The sequence below is a fragment of the Delphinapterus leucas genome, chromosome 1, assembly GCF_059928025.1.
Source record: "Delphinapterus leucas isolate spDelLeu-1000000601 "Yukka" chromosome 1, BTC_Dleu_Yukka2, whole genome shotgun sequence".
Classification (NCBI taxonomy): domain Eukaryota; kingdom Metazoa; phylum Chordata; class Mammalia; order Artiodactyla; family Monodontidae; genus Delphinapterus; species Delphinapterus leucas.
In genome coordinates, this window is record NC_143129.1 from 34085650 (window position 1) to 34104417 (window position 18768).

The 18768-nt window shown below is 36.3% G+C and overlaps 1 protein-coding gene across 12 annotated transcripts in view; it reads left to right on the top strand.

Moving 5' to 3' along the window:
• Positions 1-18768, top strand: part of CEP170 (centrosomal protein 170) — a 146420-nt gene that overhangs the window by 85482 nt on the left and 42170 nt on the right. For 5 of the 12 annotated variants that reach the window (XM_089919100.1, XM_089919075.1, XM_089918919.1 and 2 more), the window contains exons 8-10: positions 5423-5899; positions 9751-9914; positions 10101-10394. In XM_089919100.1, the coding sequence (XP_089775226.1) occupies positions 5423-5899; positions 9751-9914; positions 10101-10394 (935 nt within the window). Of the gene's footprint in view, positions 1-5422; positions 5900-9750; positions 10395-18768 lie in introns of all 12 variants that reach the window. The other 7 variants (XM_089918833.1, XM_089918753.1, XM_089918876.1 and 4 more) reach the window with 2 other exon arrangements.

Consider the following 18768-nt stretch of genomic DNA (forward strand, 5'->3'; position numbering starts at 1 on the left):
CGTAGAATGAGTTTGGGAGTGTTCCTCCCTCTAGTATATCTTGGAAGAGTTTGAGTAGGACAGGGGTTAGCTCTTCTGTAAATGTTTGATAGAATTCGCCTGTGAAGCCATCTGGTCCTGGGCTTTTGTTTGTTGGATGATTTTTAATCACAGTTTCAATTTCAGTGTTTGTGATTGGTCTGCTTATATTTTCTGTATCTTCCTGGTTCATCTCGGCAGGTGGTGCATTTCTAAGAATTTGTCCATTTCTTCCAGGTTATCCATTTTATTGGCATAGTGTTGCTTGTAGTAATCGCTCATGATCCTTTGTATTTCTGGAGTGTCAGTTGTTACTTCTCCTTTTTCATTTCTAATTCTGCTGATTTGAGTCTTCTCCCTTTTTTTCTCGATGCGTCTGTCTAATGGTTTATCAATTTTGTTTATCTTCTCAAAGAACCAGCTTTTAGTTTTATTGATCTTTGCTATCATTTCCTTCATTTCTTTTTCATTTATTTCTGATCTGATATTTATTATTTCTTTCCTTCTACTAACTTTGGGGGTTTTTTGTTCTTCTTTCTCTGATTACTTTAGTTGTAAGTTTAGGTTGTTTATTTGAGATGTTTCTTGTTTCATGAGGTAGGATTGTATCGCTATAAACTTCCTTCTTAGAACTGCCTTTGCTGCATCCCATAGGTTTTCGATCATCATGTTTTCATTATCATTTGTTTTTAGGTATTTTGTGATTTCCTCTCTGATTTGTTCAGTGATCTCTTGGTTGTTTAATAGCGTATTGTTTAGCCTCCATGTGTTAGTAGTTTTACAGTTTTTTTCCTGTAATTGATATCTAGTCTCATAGCACTGTGGTCAGAAAAGATACTTGATATTATTTCCATTTTCTTAAAGTTACCAAGGCTTGATTTGTGACCCAAGATATGATCTATCATGGAGAATGTTCCATGAGCACTTGAGAAGAAAGTGTATTCTGTTGCTTTTGGATGGAATGTCCTATAAATATCAATTAAATCCGTCTTGTTTAATGTATCATTTAAAGCTTGTATTTTCTTATTTATTTTCATTTTGGTTGATCTGTCCATTGGTGAAAGTGGGGTGTTACAGTTCCCTACTAAGATTGTGTTACTGTCGATGTCCCCTTTTATGGCTGTTAGTATTTGCCTTATGTATTGAGGTGCTCCTATGTTGGGTGCATAAATATTTACAATTGTTATATCTTCCTCTTGGATTGATCCCTTGATCATTATGTGTCTTCTTTGTCTCTTGTAATAGTCTTTATTTTAAAGTCTATTTTGTCTGATATGAGAATTGCTACTGCAGCTTTCTTTTGATTTCCATTTGCATGGAATATCTTTTTCCATCCCCTCTCTTTCAGTCTGTACATTTTCCTAGGTCTGAAGTGGGTCTCTTTAGACAGCATATATACGGGTCTTGTTTTTGTATCCATTCATCCAGTTTGTGTCTTTTGGTTGGAGCATTTAATCCATTTATATTTAAGGTAATTGTTGATATGTATGTTCCTATTCCCATTTTCTTAATTGTTTTTGCTTTGTTATTGTAGCTCTTTTCCTTCTCTTGTGTTTCCTGCCTAGAGAAATTCCTTTAACATTTGTTGTAAAGCTGGTTTGGTGGTGCTGAATTCTCTTAGCTTTTGCTTGTCTGTAAAGGTTTTAATTTCTCTGTTGAATCTGAATGAAATCCTTGCTAGGTAGAGTAATCTTGGTTGTAGGTTTTTCCCCTTCATCACTTTAAGTATGTCCTGCTTCTCCCTTCTGGCTTGCAGAGTTTCTGCTGAAACATCGGCTGTTAACCTTATGGGGATTCACTTGTATGTTATTTGTTGTTTTTCCCTTGCTGCTTTCAGTATTTTTTCTATGTATTTAATCTTTGATAGTTTGATTAATATGTGTCTTGGCATGTTTCTCCTTGGATTTCTCCTGTATGGGAGTCTCTGTGCTTCCTGGATTTGATTAACTATTTCCATTCCCATACTAGGGAAGTTTCCAACTATAATCTCTTCAATTGTTTTCTCAGTTCCTTTCTTTTTCTCTTCTTCTTCTGGGACCCCTATAATTCGAATGTTGGTGTGTTTAATGTTGTCCCAGAGGTCTCTGAGACTGTCCTCAGTTCTTTTCATTCTTTTTTCTTTATTCTGCTCTGCGGTAGTTATATCCACTAATTTATCTTCCAGCTCACTTATCTGTTCTTCTGCCTCAGTTTCTGCTATTGATTCCTTATACAGAATTTTTAATTTCATTTATTGTGTTGTTCATCATTGTTTGTTTGCTCCTTAGGTCTTCTAGGTCCTTATTAAACGTTTCCTGTATTTTCTCCATTCGATTTCCAAGATTTTGGATCATCTTTACTATCATTACTCTGAATTCTTTTTCAGGTAGACTGCCTATTTCCTCTTCACTTGTTAGGTCTGGTGGGTTTTTACCTTGCTCCTTCATCTGCTGCGTATTTCTCTGTCTTCTCATTTTGCTTAACTTACTGTGTTTGGTGTCTCCTTTTCTCAGGCTGCAGGTTCATAGTTCCCGTTTTTTTGGTGTCTGTCTCCAGTGGCTAAGGTTGTTTCAGTGGGTTGTGTAGGCTTCCTGGTGGAGGGGGCTAGTGCCTGTGTTCTGGTGGATGAGGCTGGATCTTGTCTTTCTGGTGGACAGGACTGCGTCCAGTGGTGTGTTTTGGGGTGCCTGTGACCTTATTATGATTTTAGGCAGCCTCTCTGCTAATGGATGGGGATGTGTTCCTGTCTTGCTAGCTGTTTGGCATAGGGTATCCAGCACTGGAGCTTGCTGGTCATTGAATGGAGCTGAGTCTTAGCATTGAGATGGAAATCTCTGGGAGAGCTCTCACTGATTGATATTATGTGGGGCCAGGACGTCTCTGGTGGTCTGATGTCCTGAACTCAGCTCTCCCACCTCAGAGGCTCAGGTCTGACACCCGGCTGAGCGCCAAGACCCTGTCAGCCACACGGCCATCCAAGAAGGATAGAACGGAAGCTGAGAAGTCAGCAGAAGGCAGGTCTAACAGGTTTGATTCTGAATAGAATACAGCTGAAAAGTGACTATTAGGAGATTTATAGTAAAGTAGATTCTCCTAAAGGTACTGAAAATTGCAAGAAATCACTTACCAAAGTTGAGCAAGCATCAGAGCCAGTAGGATATGTTTGTAAACCAGTTGTACTGTATGAAATTGATCAAGTACAGGACATAGTAAATAAATCAATGTTGAAAAAATAAAAACATTAATGAGTTTATTAATATATGTAAAGTAGTTAATGCATATTACTCTCATGGAAATTTTAAGTGACAGGCCTTCAGAGTAAACACTCAAGTGGATACTTTAAGGAAAAGATAAATGAACTCTGTAATAAAGAAATTTTTAAAATGTGACTTAGGTTATTAAGAATCCTGTATATGCTCTTCCTCCAGAAAGTGTGTAGAATTATTGCTTTCATAGTGCAGAGTGTTTTTGATACACTTTTTTCATTTTCAGTAGTGAGAAAAAGTAGATTTTGAAAAGGATAATTTTTATGTTGAACATTGTTTTTGTTATATATTCTATTTACTGTCTGTGTAATTTGCTTTCACTGTTTTTTTTTTTTTTGGAAGTGGAACTTGATGTCTTCTAATACCCTATGCCACACATTTGACTACAGAGATGTTGCTGTCCTATTCTTCTGTAACGTAAAAGCAAACAGCTTTATGACTATTTCATATTCACCCTATTGCTAAGAAACTGATTATAGCACCTGAAGAATCCCATTCGTATTTGATATTTGAAAAAATGTGTCAAGACCAATACTTCACTTAATTAGAAAATGATTAGAAACAACCTCGCCCCCCCCATATTGCCTTTCCTTCCTAATAAGTTATCTGCAAATGGTGTTTCTGTCAATCTCTTTTTAAAAGGAATGCTTTTTTGAGCTTTAGGGAAATATTTTTCATTTGAATTCACTCTTTACCATCTTTTTTTTTGTTTTTTTTTTTACATCTTTATTGGAGTATAATTGCTTTACAATGGTGTGTTAGTTTCTTTTTATAACAAAGTGAGTCAGTTATACATATACATATGTTCCCATATCTCTTCCCTCCCGCATCTCCCTCCCTCCCACCCTCCCTATCCCACCCCTCTAGGTGGTCACAAAGCACCGAGCTGGTCTCCCTGTACCACACGGCTGCTTCCCACTAGCTATCTACCCCACGCCTGGTAGTGTATATGTGTCCATGCCTCTCCCTCGCTCTGTCACAGCTCACCCTTTCCCCTCCCCATATCCCCAAGTCCATTTTCTAGTAGGTCTGTGTCTTTGTTCCTGTCTTACCCCTAGGTTCTTTATGACATTTTTTTTCTTAAATTCCATATATATGTGTTACCATCTTGATAATAGTTCTTTTGTTTCCTGAAAAACAGGGCAGTTTAATCTTTAAATTCTTTTTGCATTTGCAGTATCTGATAACAGATTTAAAGCATTTCAGTTATCATTTTCATTTATGTGCCTTCACATATTTTATATATAAATGCATTTGTTTTTATGCCTTCATATTTGTCCCTGAGGCAACAGAGGAATAGTGTTCCAGAGTTGCTTACTTATGCCAGCTCTTGTTGATCTGAGATTTATAATTCAGCTTTCCTCCACTGATTTTGACACTTGGATGTATTCTGCTGTATAGAAATGTACCTGAATTTCCTTTTGGAATTAATTGGCTGGCAACTGAATTGTCTATTTTTAACTTACTTGTTTTCATACTGCTGCTTGGATTGCAATGCCACAAGCAAACCACATGTTTTATCTTTACTAATTCTTTCATTCTTTATAAAATGTATCTATTTTCTTATAAGGATCACACATTGGTAATATTATTTTTGTCCTTCTAAAAGTAATGTCTCTGAATGTGATGGTGAAGAATGGTAAGTGGAATCATTATGTCCAGAACATTGATTACATATTGACGTCATGTTTCTTTCTTCATTTGAGCACCTCTTCTCCTTTGGAAATTTACTTGTTTTCATAGATATTTCAGATATTTCATCCTCCTTATACTTGATAAGGAAGTTTATATTTTTTTCTATCTCTCTGTATATGTACATTGAACATGCATATCCATCTCCATTTGATTTCAGTTCTTTTGTACTTTGATGATTTCTGGATCCAAGTTGGAAAAAATATGGACCTAGCCATGCAAGGTTCATCTCTTAACTGCTTTGCTATCCTTTGCCACTGGCTGCTTATCTTGCATCTCCTATTGGTAACTGAATGCTACATTTATAATCAGAATTATTTCTCTTCTGTGACATTTGCCATTCTTTTTCATCCAGACTATGATCTGCCTTCTGATTTCCATGGAATAACACAAGTGGCCATTACTGTACTCCTTCAAGTGCTAGAAGCTTCCAAATATTTTGAATTTTCTCTTATTTTTCTTATTAGGGTGCAGCATAGATGCCAAGCAAGTTGAGGAACAATCTGCAGCTGCAAATGAAGAAGTACTTTTTCCTTTCTGTAGGGAACCAAGTTATTTTGAAATCCCTACAAAAGAATTTCAGCAACCATCACAAATAACAGAGAGCACTATTCATGAAATCCCAACAAAAGACACACCAAGTTCTCATACAACAGGTGCAGGGCATGCTTCATTTACCATTGAATTTGATGACAGTACCCCAGGGAAAGTAACTATTAGAGATCATGTGACAAAATTTACTTCTGATCAGCGCCACAAATCAAAGAAGTCTTCTCCTGGAACTCAAGACCTGCCAGGGATTCAAACTGGAATGATGGCACCAGAAAACAAAGTAGCTGACTGGCTAGCACAGAACAACCCTCCTCAGATGGTATGGGAAAGATCAGAAGAGGATTCCAAAAGTATTAAAAGTGATGTTCCAGTTTACTTAAAAAGGTTGAAAGGTAAAGTGAATTGATCATTTTAGAACTTGCTATTTTATGGTAAAGTTCAGTCTTCACAGTTACCAACCTACTATTAGATAAACAATTATATGGTATAAAGCTTCTGCATTTTTGAAGGTTTATATTTGATTTTAAAGCTCAAAAGCCAGCCAAACTGCCCACATCCAACTTACTCATTCAAAACAGTCTGCCTTCATTTTCTTGCCAAAACCAGATTGGTTTTGTAAATTTGTATGTATGCCATTAAATATGTTTCTTTTTCTTATGGAAATAAAAGATTCATTCATTTCACCAGTGGAATTCCCTAGAAGGCAGTTCTCATCATTTTCTTGACTTCAGGAAAAGATATATTCAATTCTGTTCTCTATTATGTGCTTCCTGTAAAATAGCAGTATGTAGATTTTGAAAGTTTTAAGCCATTGGCTAATGGGCTGACAGTTCTACTTTGGTAATATAGTCACATTGTTGGTAGAGTGTTTCAAACTCTTCTCAGGTTACTCATGTCATGAAACAAAAATTTTTTTGTTTAGAGATATTGGGAATTAATTGAGTTAAGAATTTTTTCACTAGTAAGACTTTTATAAAAATTGTAGTTGAACGTTTATTTGTGAAATAATTATTATATGTGTTTTATTAGTATAATACTTGACGAAAGTTAGTAAATTCTTTCTTTACACCTGTACATCGAAGTATCAACTGATCATTTTTTCCATTGATTTTGCTAACTAAATTAATTTAGAATTTTCTGAATACAGTTTTATGTTACTCTATCTTAATTTTATTCAACAAGCTGCCTGTAAGGGAAAAGATTGCATGTTAATCTGACCATTCTGTTACTACACAAAAAGTTAAAGAGCTTTAAAAGAACACTCGTTGAGGTCAGAGATTATATATTTACTTACCTTATATCTCTTTCCTGGGGCTTGAGTATGTGACAGGTACTCAGTAATTGGAATAAACAATGAATGGCTTCACTATCATTGACAAGACTGACCCTGGTTTAACCTGTACTTTATGGCTTGGGATTCTGTTCAGCTAATGAAGAAATACCTATTTCTGATTTACTTCTAAGGCATTTCAGGATAGTGAGATGGTGTGATTACCTAATTCTTTGTCAGGGCCTATTTCTATATTTAATTATAATCATAAGCAATTATTACCTGGCATATGAACTTTTAACAGGTGATTGTTGTCTTTACTCCTACTAGATAATAACAAATATATAATTGAGACCTATATCTGTATTGATATATATAGGTTAAAGCTCACAAATGAAAGCTACCCATTTGTAAATTGATCATTTTTATGCATTGAATAAAATAATACTGATATCCTCGTATAATGTAAAAAGTAGTGTGAACTTTGAAAATTTAGAAACGACATCGTCTTTTTTAGACCACCCTTAATAAATGTACAAAAATGAGCTAAAATGTCCTTTTAAAAGCCACCATTAAAAAGTACCTTTATGGGACTTCCCTGGAGTTCCAGTGGTTAAGACTTCGTGCTTCCACTGCAGGGGGCACGGGTTCCATCCCTGGTGGGGGAACTAAGATCCTGCATGCCACTCAGTGTGGCAAAAAAAAAAAAGAAAACAAATGAAAAACAAAAAACTTTTATTACACCCTTTTATTATAACTGTACTTTAATAATAGACTTTCAGCAACTGTTTAGTCAAAAACTTGAAAGTAGGCAAAACAAAACAGCTTTGCTCCTGCAAGAGTGGAGTGCACGCGCTTTGGGACAGTTAAAGAAAATAATGTTCACAAATCCCATACACTTTTACCCTTTAGGAGAGTTGCAACGTTTTTTGGCCACAACTCCTGACTAGGTACAGCTAATCTACCCTTAAAAATACTGAAAGTGGGCTTCCCTGGTGGCGCAGTGGTTGAGAGTCCGCCTGCCAATGCAGGGGACACGGGTTCGTGCCCCGGTCCGGGAAGATACCACATTCCGCAGAGCGGCTGGGCCCGTGAGCCATGGCCACTGAGCCTGCGCATCCGGAGCCTTTGCTCCGCAACGGGAGAGGCCACAACAGTGAGAGGTCCGCGTACCGCAAAAAAAATTTTAAAAATGCTGAAAGAACTTCAACATATTAATGCCTGATTAATAATAGACAAAACAGAATCTTGTTAAGAACAGTTCCAAGTGATTTTTTGTTGTTGTTAAGTAAGAACAAAAATTGCAGTTCTGATCAGATGTGTTATCTTGTATAACACTGAGAAATGCAAAAAGAATAATAATTTTTGAAAAAAGAAAATGGCTAATCTATAGAGAATTTTTAACCTATAACTTAAAGAAAAGATACTGAAAGGACCTGATGCCAAATAAGTGCCAAATTTTTGTATGGTGTTATAAGAACTAAATTCTGTAAAGATGGCATTTTCATATTGTATATGTGTGTAATATGGGTTATCTGGTCTTACTACACATGAAATATGGGAGTTTAGTTATTTACAGCTCTCACAAACTGGATTCCTTTTCAGTGCATCCAGTGCAACATGAAATAGGTTGTACAGTGTCCTGTTTTTAATGAGTTTTGTATTTGAACTAGTAGTTTTGTTTGGTTCTGCATTCCATCTGCCTATCCCTGATTCCTAGCTTAATTACCAAGGCACGAATTCCATTAATTAAATTAAACACCATTTTTTTCCTTTCAGGTTGCATTTTCAGTAGTTGCTAGTTTGAAGAAAGATTTTCAGATTTAGTCCTGGAAATATTGGAATACACGTGGTTGACTGGAGTAATTTATAGCTTTCTTCTAAAGAGCTATCATTTAAGCCCTCATTTGTGATTCAGCCCTCATTTGTGATTCAATCTAAAACATGCATAGAATAACTCTTGACTTTCCATTAAATTCATGCTATAATAATTGTCATTTGATTATTTCTTCTAGTATACTTATTATTTAGATAATAAGAATTCTGCATCAGTGAAAAATCAAGTAATTTTTATAAAGTTTCATATTTAATCCCTAGTAGAACTATGAAGGGTAACAAAAAAACCTCTGGTAGGAAGCTGATGTTTTCAGAATTCAACTACAGTATTCTAACTTCACTCGCTCTATATGCTTAACAGAGAAGACATATTTTTATCTAGTTATATTTAGCACCATGCCATTTGTCTGGTAGATTTATGTAGGATTTCATAGACTGCGCTTTTCCATGCTAGGCCTTTTAGGATGCTTTCTTTAACTCGCTGAAGCCACCAGAGTTTAAATGAGCACACATGCAAAATTGCGAAAATTCTCATAGCTAGAAAGAGGTTTGTAAAGAATTATACAATAATTGGTGGAAACTACAAATTTGCATTTTTATATTAAAAAGGCAAGGTGTGCTATATTTTTGGAAGTTTTGAACGTCACTGAAAGTTAAGTTTCATCACATTTTTATGGCATTTGCATTCTCTTTTCCTATGTAATGATAAGCACCTCAGTGGGATCACACTTTTTTCTGTCTTTTTCTCTCTAATGCTAAAAATAAATTTTTGATTGCTTAAATAAGGTATAAGGTTTAAAGCCAGGATTAATGTTTAATGTTATAAATACAGACTGTCACAGAGATATAGCATTGCTTATCTGTTAAGGCACTGGTGAACCATTATAAAGTTAAAATTTGGAGAAAGAAAAGTAATCCTATTCAGTTGTTTATAAAGGACTCATTGTTGGTTGATAAAATTTGAATGTAAGCATTGCAATTGAGGGAAGTTTGCCGAGCCTGTTACTGAAAAGAACATATGACTTTTGATTGAAAAGGGGGAGGGGGCAAAACAAGCAGCACTTTTGTATGTGCTTCTAATTTTCTACATGGGATTTTTTTCCTTCTCTATTATGCGGTTTCTTTTTTTGTGTCCAGGAAATAAACATGATGATGGTACACAAAGCGACTCAGAAAATGCTGGGGCTCACAGGCGCTGTAGCAAACGTGCAACTCTTGAGGAACACTTAAGGCGCCACCATTCAGAACAGAAAAAGCTACAGAAGGCCCAGGCTACTGAAAAGCATCAAGACCAAGCTGTTGTAAGTCACACTGCTTTTATGATTGCATTCTTTGATGAAGACAGTCCCAGACAAAGAAGGTCATATTCTTTTACTCACAGTACGGGAATCTTGTGTCAGGAAACTACTTATTCAGCACCACATACAAAACTTGAAAAAACAAAATCTCCAACAGCAGATGCCAAAGTGGTTTCTTTGTCTTTACAGACTAGCTCTGCGCACCACAGAGGGGGGCATGGTGTTCCACATGGGAAATTGTTAAAACAGAAATCAGAGGAGCCATCGGTGTCAATTCCCTTCCTACAAACTGCATTATTAAGAAGTTCAGGGAGTCTGGGGCACAGACCAAGCCAGGAGATGGATAAAATGTTAAAAAATCAAGCTACTTCTGCTGCTTCTGAAAAGGATAATGACGATGACCAAAGTGACAAGGGTACTTATACCATTGAGTTAGAGAATCCCAACAGTGAGGAAGTGGAAGCAAGAAAAATGATTGACAAGGTAAATAATTGAAATTTGGGTATGATATTAGTTTTCTCGTGGTGTATCACTATTGGAAATTACTAGAGAGTATAAAATGTTCTCATGTAGTCAGTATCTTGAAACTTTAGGATTTTGTTAGGGAACTGCAAGACTAACAATAAGACCAAAATGCTTTCTGATTTTATTCTGCTTATATTCTGAATTTGCCCGAGTTTCATATGTAAAGTCCTGTACGTATAAGCTGATTGGACCTTTTAAAGTTGTATAAATTTAAGATTGACTTTTCAAATGCTATACTTTGGCCATTCTCACTTTGCATTTATTTAAAAACTAAAAGTCAAAGCCAGATTGCTATGACTCTGTTAATATAAACATGAACATTAACTGATAATAAACAAAGGTTTCCTGCCTACTAATTTCATTTTGGAAGCAGATGAAAATACATGTTTTAATCAATTTTGTTCTTTTTCCTTAGTTTCTTCTCTTAATTTCTATTAAGTGCTGTCTGTGGTGATAGAAAAGTGTATAAAAACAAAATCAATGTGTTTATGATACTCTGAGTTTAACCAAGTATATACCTAGTCATGATGATTATTTACATTTCAGATTTGTTTTTTGATGTTATTGGTTAATGTGTATAATGATTGTTGTATGGTTTAAAAAGTAGTTTTGCTCCCAGTAATGGAAGGTTGACTTTAGAATCAGCTGTATATTTTATCCCCTGGAAGATAGAAACATAAATTTGGCTAAACATTAATCCCTTGTTCAAGTTCTTGTTACTCAGCACATGAGCAGCATTAGCGTCATTAGGGAGCTTGTTAGAAGTACAAAATCTCAGGCCCATCTTAACCATACTGAATCAGAATCTGCTTAAAAGCAGGGTTCATATGCACATTAACATTTGAGATGCACTAGTTCAGATGATGAGTTTACAGAGTGGTCTTTTAGAGAGCAGATGAGGTAAATAACCCTTTGGGATACAGGAAAATTATTAGGACTTAGGTTTACTTTTTTTATACATATAAATTTATCTATTTTATTTATTTTTGGCTGTATTGGGCCTTCGTTTCTGCGCGCGGGCTTTCTCTAGTTGCGGCGAGCAGGGGCTACTCTTGGTTGCGGTGCGCGGGCTTCTCGTTGCGGTGGCTTCTCTTGTTGCAGAGCACGGGCTCTAGGCACACAGGCTTCAGTAGTTGTTGCACGTGGGCTCAGTAGTTATGGCTCGCGGACTCTAGAGCACAGGCCTAGTAGTTGTGGCACATAGGCTTAGTTGCTCCACGGCATGTGGGATCTTCCCGGGCCAGGGCTCGAACCCATGTCCCCTGCATTGGCAAGCGGATTCTTAACCACTTCGCCACCAGGGAAGCCCTGGATTTATGTTTACTTTTCTTTTTTAATTAATTTATTTGTTTTTGGCTGCATTGGGTCTTCGTTGCTGCCCACGGGCTTTCCCTAGTTGTGGTGAGCAGGGGCTACTCTTTGTTGTGCGCGGGCTTCCCGTTGCGGTGGCTTCTCTTGTTGTGGAGCACGGGCTCTAGAGCGCAGGCCCAGTAGTTGTGGCGCATGGGCTTAGTTGCTCTGTGGCACGTGGGATCTTCCCAGACCAGGGCTCGAACCTGTGTCCCCTGCATTGGCAGATTCTTAACCACTGCACCACCAGGGAAGCCCTATGTTTACTTTTAATTTCATAGTTTTTATTTCTATTTAGGAATGTGTTCTGTAGCGTATGTATGTAATTTCTAATATCCATTTATTGAGGAGCACATGATCAGAATTTTTTACTGTTGGGGTATAGACTTCCAAACTTTTGGAGACCCATTAATGTAGGAAATAGATGTTATGAAAGTTGTTAATAAGCGAAGCAAAGCAATTAAAAAACAGATAAAGTGATTTTTCTGATTATATTAAAGGAAATCTAAGAACACGGTGGTAACAATAGAAAATGACTCTTGGTGATTTCGAATTATTTTCATCATTGAGAATCAATAATGACATTTCTGTCAGATTATTATAAAGTTTATAATTTTTCCTCTGGTTATTGAGAACAAGTATAGTGCTATTTAAAATACTGTCAAATAGAAAATAAAAGGATAGGTTTTGAAAAAAAAAAGAATGCTAAGAAGTTTTAAAATTCAGATTATATTAATTTTATCCTGTTATAGCTTTGTTTGGTTTATGGATATTTCATTCATAATTATTGATGTTTTCTCTAGTAAAAGATTTTACAGTGAGGGGTTATATTGTAGTATTTAAGAACGTGAACACTTGCAGGCAGACAGATTTGAGATTAAGTGCAAACCCTACATGTACTAGATATAAGTACATTGAGTAAACTCGAGTAAACTAACATCTTTAAGCCTGTGTTTATTTTTTTAATAAACTGGAGGAGATTTCACTAGGTTATGAAAAGAATGCAGTAAAATATATAAAAGTCTTATTACAATGCCTATCTTATAGTGAAAGGTCTATAAATGTTAGCTATGTTATTACCCTTACTAGGAGTTTCCACATATGAATCTCTACACTAGGTATTGATTAATCCTGAAAAGTTCCTCAGCATTGAAAGGGCCAAATCTGAAGCTCAAGTGGAAGGTACAGTGCAAGGGAATAGCCTGGCCAGAATAGCAGAAAGCCAAGAAGAAGTCACTGTTGCAGATGAGACTCTTTAAAAGTAAACTGCTGGATAGAGAGAGGGACCGCAAAACCTTGTGTATACCTGCTGTCTATAATTATCATAAGCATGTTTTTTTCATTTTCAAAAAGAGCCCCAGTTTCAATGACGAATTATACGGTCACACTATGGATAAAGGAAACCAAGATTTTAAAGCAGGATTCATTTAAGGGAATAATGTCAGGATGTGACTAAGTAGATAATTCAGAGTCATTCTTGGTTTGTATAAACCAGAAAACAAAGCTAAGACCGTAAGTCTAGGGAAAAACAAGAATCACTACATTATCTTGTGAATACCAAAGAAAAAGAGCCGAGATTCTACTAGCTGTGGTTAAAGCTAGAGGTCAGATTCAGGCTAACTGAAGTCAGGCTCTGGGGAAACAAATGTCTGAAGAAAATGAGGTAACCTGTGGGCATGAAGAAAACAAAGACCAAAAATAGTCAGAATCAAGGCATAAGAAGGACTTTGGGAGGATGGGAGTAGATTCAAGCGTCATATCAAATTGCTTGGGTAAGCTCTGTCATCCATTTTCTCCCTTTTGAAGTTAGGGTGTGTGGGATGGAAGTTGGGACCATCAGCTGTTGCCCATCTGAATTTAATTGTTGTTTGGTCCTGAAAAAATGTGGTCTCTTTCCCTTTTTACTCCCTTATTTGAGAGCTAGTTTATTTCATTAATTTATACTTTTATCAAGCTTTATTCAACATCAACCATGTGCCAGGCTTTGTGTTAGGAGAGCGAGATTGAAATTGAAAAGACGGAGTTCTTCCCCTCAATAACTAAGTATGTGGAGGGACGGAAATACACAAGTAAAAACATACGAATTAAAAATGGTATGATGAATGCTTTGATAAACAAACTGTTCAAGGAAGGGTACCCAATAGCTTACGTGAGGGGATCTCAGGTTAAATATCTTTTCCTCAGAGAAGTCTTTAGCTATCCAATCTAAGGAAACCTCCCCTAGTCACTGTCAAATCAGCTTGTTTCATTTTAATCATAAGCTTTGTAACCAGTTGATAGTTTCCTATTTATTTATTTGCCTCCCCACTCCCCTATAACACACACACACACGTGCATCTGCACACAAGAATATAAACTTCATGACTGCAGGAACCTAGTGCCTGGTATATAAAATGTCCTCAATAAATATTGAATTTAATTGCCAACTGAGCTCATTTTGAAACGTGGAATTAATCCTTTAACAGGTATGGTAAAGGAGGGTTTTCCAAAAATATGGAGCAACCTTTTCAAAAGCACAGGAGGGTAGAGGACTTGTTCAGAGGACCACAGTTACTTTTAGAGAGATGAGATTGGACTAGATCTTGAAGGCCCCTACATATCATACTAAGAACTTTAGATTTTTTAATGCTAAAGGCAGTGGTGAATCATTGAAAACTTTTAAATCTGGCAGTGATGTGCAAATCACTGTCATAAGTGTGAAGAATGGATTGAAAATTGGAAAGGCTGGAAGCAGAGAAGGCAATTAAAAAGCTGCTGACATGTCCAGTAGTCAGTTGGATATAAAGGTCTGGATCTTAGGAAAGGTATAAAGGTCTGGGCTAAAATAACAGTTTTGGAATTATAAGAGAGTAGATGTGAATGCAGAATAATAGATGAGATAACTTGGAAAGAATGTATAGCGTGAGAAGAGGCAAAGTATGAAATTATTAGCAACACCAGTATGGGTGGACAAAGGAATAAGAGTGAATAAAGGAGGATCAAACAGAGGATTAAGGGAAAACCAAAAGGAAATAGTATCTTGGAATCAAAAACTCACTTACTCAAGAAGTGAGTAAGCAGCAGTGTTACATGATACACTGATATTAAATATAAGTACTAGAATGCCTTTTCAGTTTTTCCCCAAAATACATTGTATTCCTGGGTCTAGAGAAGATAAGCAGAACATATATTTCCATCTTAACTCAGGAGAAGTTGCATACTGTTAAAATATGATCTCTTTAAAGAGATGATCAAGCTGAAATCCTATTATCTTTTTCAGTGCTGGTTGTATTGTTAGGTAATTAAAAGGTGCTGAGATATCCACACCCCAACCCCCAAGTTATGGGATTACAGCATTTTGGTTTGTACTTTTGTGTTGTGTGTTTGTCAGTAGATAAACTTATTTTATGCTTTGTCCCCAAATTTACCTTTTATAATATTAACACAAATGTCTGTTATTTATAAAGAACTCTTAAGTTTTATATCTAAGCTTACATGGAGATGCGCTATAATAAGAAAGTGCTGTTAACTGCCTGGATTAAAGGTAATTATCTTCCATTGCAATGATAATCTCCCCTAGACCTCCCTCCTTTGACTCCCCTATGATACCTAGAGAACCCATCATAGTACCAGCTTCTTTCCCCACTCCTTCGTCCACAGTACTACTGAGGGAAGAGGAGGATGTTGTCAGGGCTGCTTCATAGCCTTTCAAGCTAAATGAGAAAGATTTGTAGTGAAAACAGAAGGCTAAATATTAAATGAAAAGGGAAAAATTGGTCATTGTAGAGGGCTTGAGGTTCTTTTGAAAAAGTATTTCTCTTCTTCATAAGTTTCATACCATAGACCAGTTCTTCCAGATACTTCTCCTTTCCTGAGTTTTGACTCCCGAAATACCTCTTATTAGCATATTCTCTCCCCTCATGGGGCCTTGTATCTATCAGTGCTGATTCTATAGGCAGCAGGTGGTAGGGAAAAATGCAGAACCAGGAGAACTATAACAAGACTGGAAACATGGAATGAAGAACATCTACAGCAGTGTGTCAGCCCAGAGGAAGTCCGTGCTGAGAACCTAGATCCAGGTTTAAGCAGTTTGGAATGGAGATATTCCAAACTCAAGTTCACAGCAAGATTTTACATTAGCTCCAAGTCAGAGCCAGGGAACTATGATAAACCAGAGTCAGAATCTAGGTAGAGAGTGCCAGTTAGAACACAGAGGAAGGAGGCATGTTCAAAGTCCACTCAAACACCCAATCAAGATGTATGGGAACTAAAGGATAAGAGATCAAATAAGAGCTTGAGTCGTAAGAGAGGACATTGATAACAGAGGCTGCATTTGGATTTTGACTTAACATTTTTTTCTACTTCCTGTCAATCCAGAAATAATCTGAGTTAATGGGCCAAAGCAAATAGTGGTTCTTAACAGGTAAATTATGACAGCTTGATTTTTCTTCCTCTTATACTAATCTTCTTTCTTGCGGTCTCTTCACTGAACAATTTTTTAAAAAATTTTCTATCAGGAGAATTTATTTTTGGTCACTCTGATTAATGCTCCTCTCCCCTTCTTAGCACCCCCTTGTTCTTCTTAGGTATAGGAAACCCTATCCTGCTATATTAATTCCCAAAGCTGCATAAGGGAACCCTCACCTTTTTTTCAGTCAAAAGCTTAACATTTAATATGTTTACCCCTGTTTTCCTTTCTCTATTATTGTATGAGATCTTATTTGTTTTCCTGCTTTTAAGGGGCTTTCCACTTACTGTGCCCTAGTCTAATGAGCTCTTCCCTGTGTGGTTTTTTTGTTTTGTTTTGTTTTTGCATGCCTACCTCCTTCTCATAATTTACTTTCAGAGGCTTTCTTTAACCACCCTACCTAAAATAGCCCTAGCATTCCCCTCTTACTACCATGTTTGATTTTCTTTACAGAACTTACCTCTAGCTAGTTTATTTTCTTTCTGTCCTTTCTAGAATGATCTTATTTGCCTTGACCATTTCTGTATGTCTTGTGCCTTGAACAGTGCCTGGTATGTAGTAGACACTCAATATCTGTTGAATGAATGAATGAGAAAGAAAAATTTTTGACACGCTTTTTTCATTCTTATCAATATTTGTATGTGGTTAGCTATATATTAGCTAAATTATTTCACTGAATTTATAGATTGGTTAAATCCAATCAGGCCTCCACAAACAGGTTTTCCTGTATTTTACGTGCTGAAACTAGTTTATATCTTGATTTCAAAGTAACTTGTTAAAATGTATAATTTAAAACCTTGTATGTTTTATAAGCTTCTCTTTGTACTAAGAAACATGATTTCTTGTACTAAGAAACATGGTTGTGTCAGAAGAAATGAATAAGTTTCAGGGGAATTGCCTTGATTAGTAGAAAACTAGAGATACCTTTGCATTTCTAGTGGTACCTACCTAACGACTTAGTGCTTAAGAATCTTTGGCAAGGAAAGGAAGGGTAAGATCGTCATTGACGAGCAGTCAGATTTTAGGGATGAAAGAAAAGAATTCATGACAGTTAAATAAGCCATAAAGAGGAGAGAAATCAGACATTTTAACTATAGAAGCATTAGAGTAGACCTGAGTGTGATTTGAGTATGCAAAGGAGGAGCTAATAGAAAAAGAATGGTAAACAGTGATGGAAAGGGAAGAGATTGTGGCTGTAAGACTCCTAAGGAATGGGAAGAATCAAGGATGTAGGATAGATTTGGGGAGAGGACAAAGATTTACCCAGACAGGTGAAAAGGAAGAAGGTAAGGCCAGATAGTGCCCTTTTTAAAAAACTGAGGTAAAATTCACACGACATTTACCATGTTAGCCATTTAAAGTGTGCAGTCTGTTGATATTTAGTACATTCACGGTGTTATGCAACCATCAGCACTGTCTAATTCCTGGACATTTTCATCACCCTAAAAAGAAATCCCATACCTATTAAGCAGTCACTTCAGATTCCTCTGTCCCCCAGCTCCTGGCAACCACTAATCTTTCTGCATCAGTGGATTAGCTTATTCTGGCCATGTCATATAAATGGAATCTCATAGTATGTGGCCTTTTATGACTTGCTACTTTTCACTTAGCATATCTTTTCAAGGTTCATCCATGCTGTAGCATGCGTCAACACTTCATTCCTTTTTATGACTGAATAATATACCATTGTGTGGATATACCACACTTTATTTATCCATTCATCCATTAACAGACATTTGGGTTGTTTCTACCTTTTGGCTATTGTGAATAATGCTCCATGAGCATGCATGTACATGTGTTTATTTGTATACCATGATAAATTATAAAATATCTCTCCTACCCCCATTCTGAACTCCTTTTTTTCTAACAATTTTGTCTGAATTTTCAATTTAGAAGTTGATTACAAATATATTATCAAAATAACAATGTTAAACATTCAGAACCATTTATTCCACTGAATTTGTGGGACTTTGCATTTTAAAAATGAATTAGATTTTCATGGAAAGTTACAAGTTAAAAAAAATTCTCTATTAAATCTTCCTGATTTTGTTCCCTGATGTTAGCGGCTAGCATTCTGCATAGTTCTTGAACTATTTATGTGTGAAGTGATTTCCAGAAACCATGGGAACCTCCACTATTGATTTGAACAGGTTAGAGACCCTGCTCTCCTTACCCAGGAGGTCGTTGCTCATTGAAGAAATAGACGTTCTCATCATCTGAGGGTGAAACTTCAGTGCATTTTTACTTAGACCCTTTGATATGATCAGTATACTAATGCAGTGCCATTCTTCAGTTGTTATTTTAAAATAGGCCTACAAAAGCTTGATGTTTAACCTTTTATGTTTCTCATTTCTGTGGGAAGATGAATTCTGAATTTCAACTGATTTGGAAATTTTTTTAACTAATAAAGGACTATTGCTATTGAATTGCCATTTTACTCTACATTTGTATTATCGTATTTCTATGCCTAAGTCTTCTCCCTTCCCCCACCCCTTTTGTCTCCACTTTCTGTCACAAGAAGCAAGCCACCTGTGT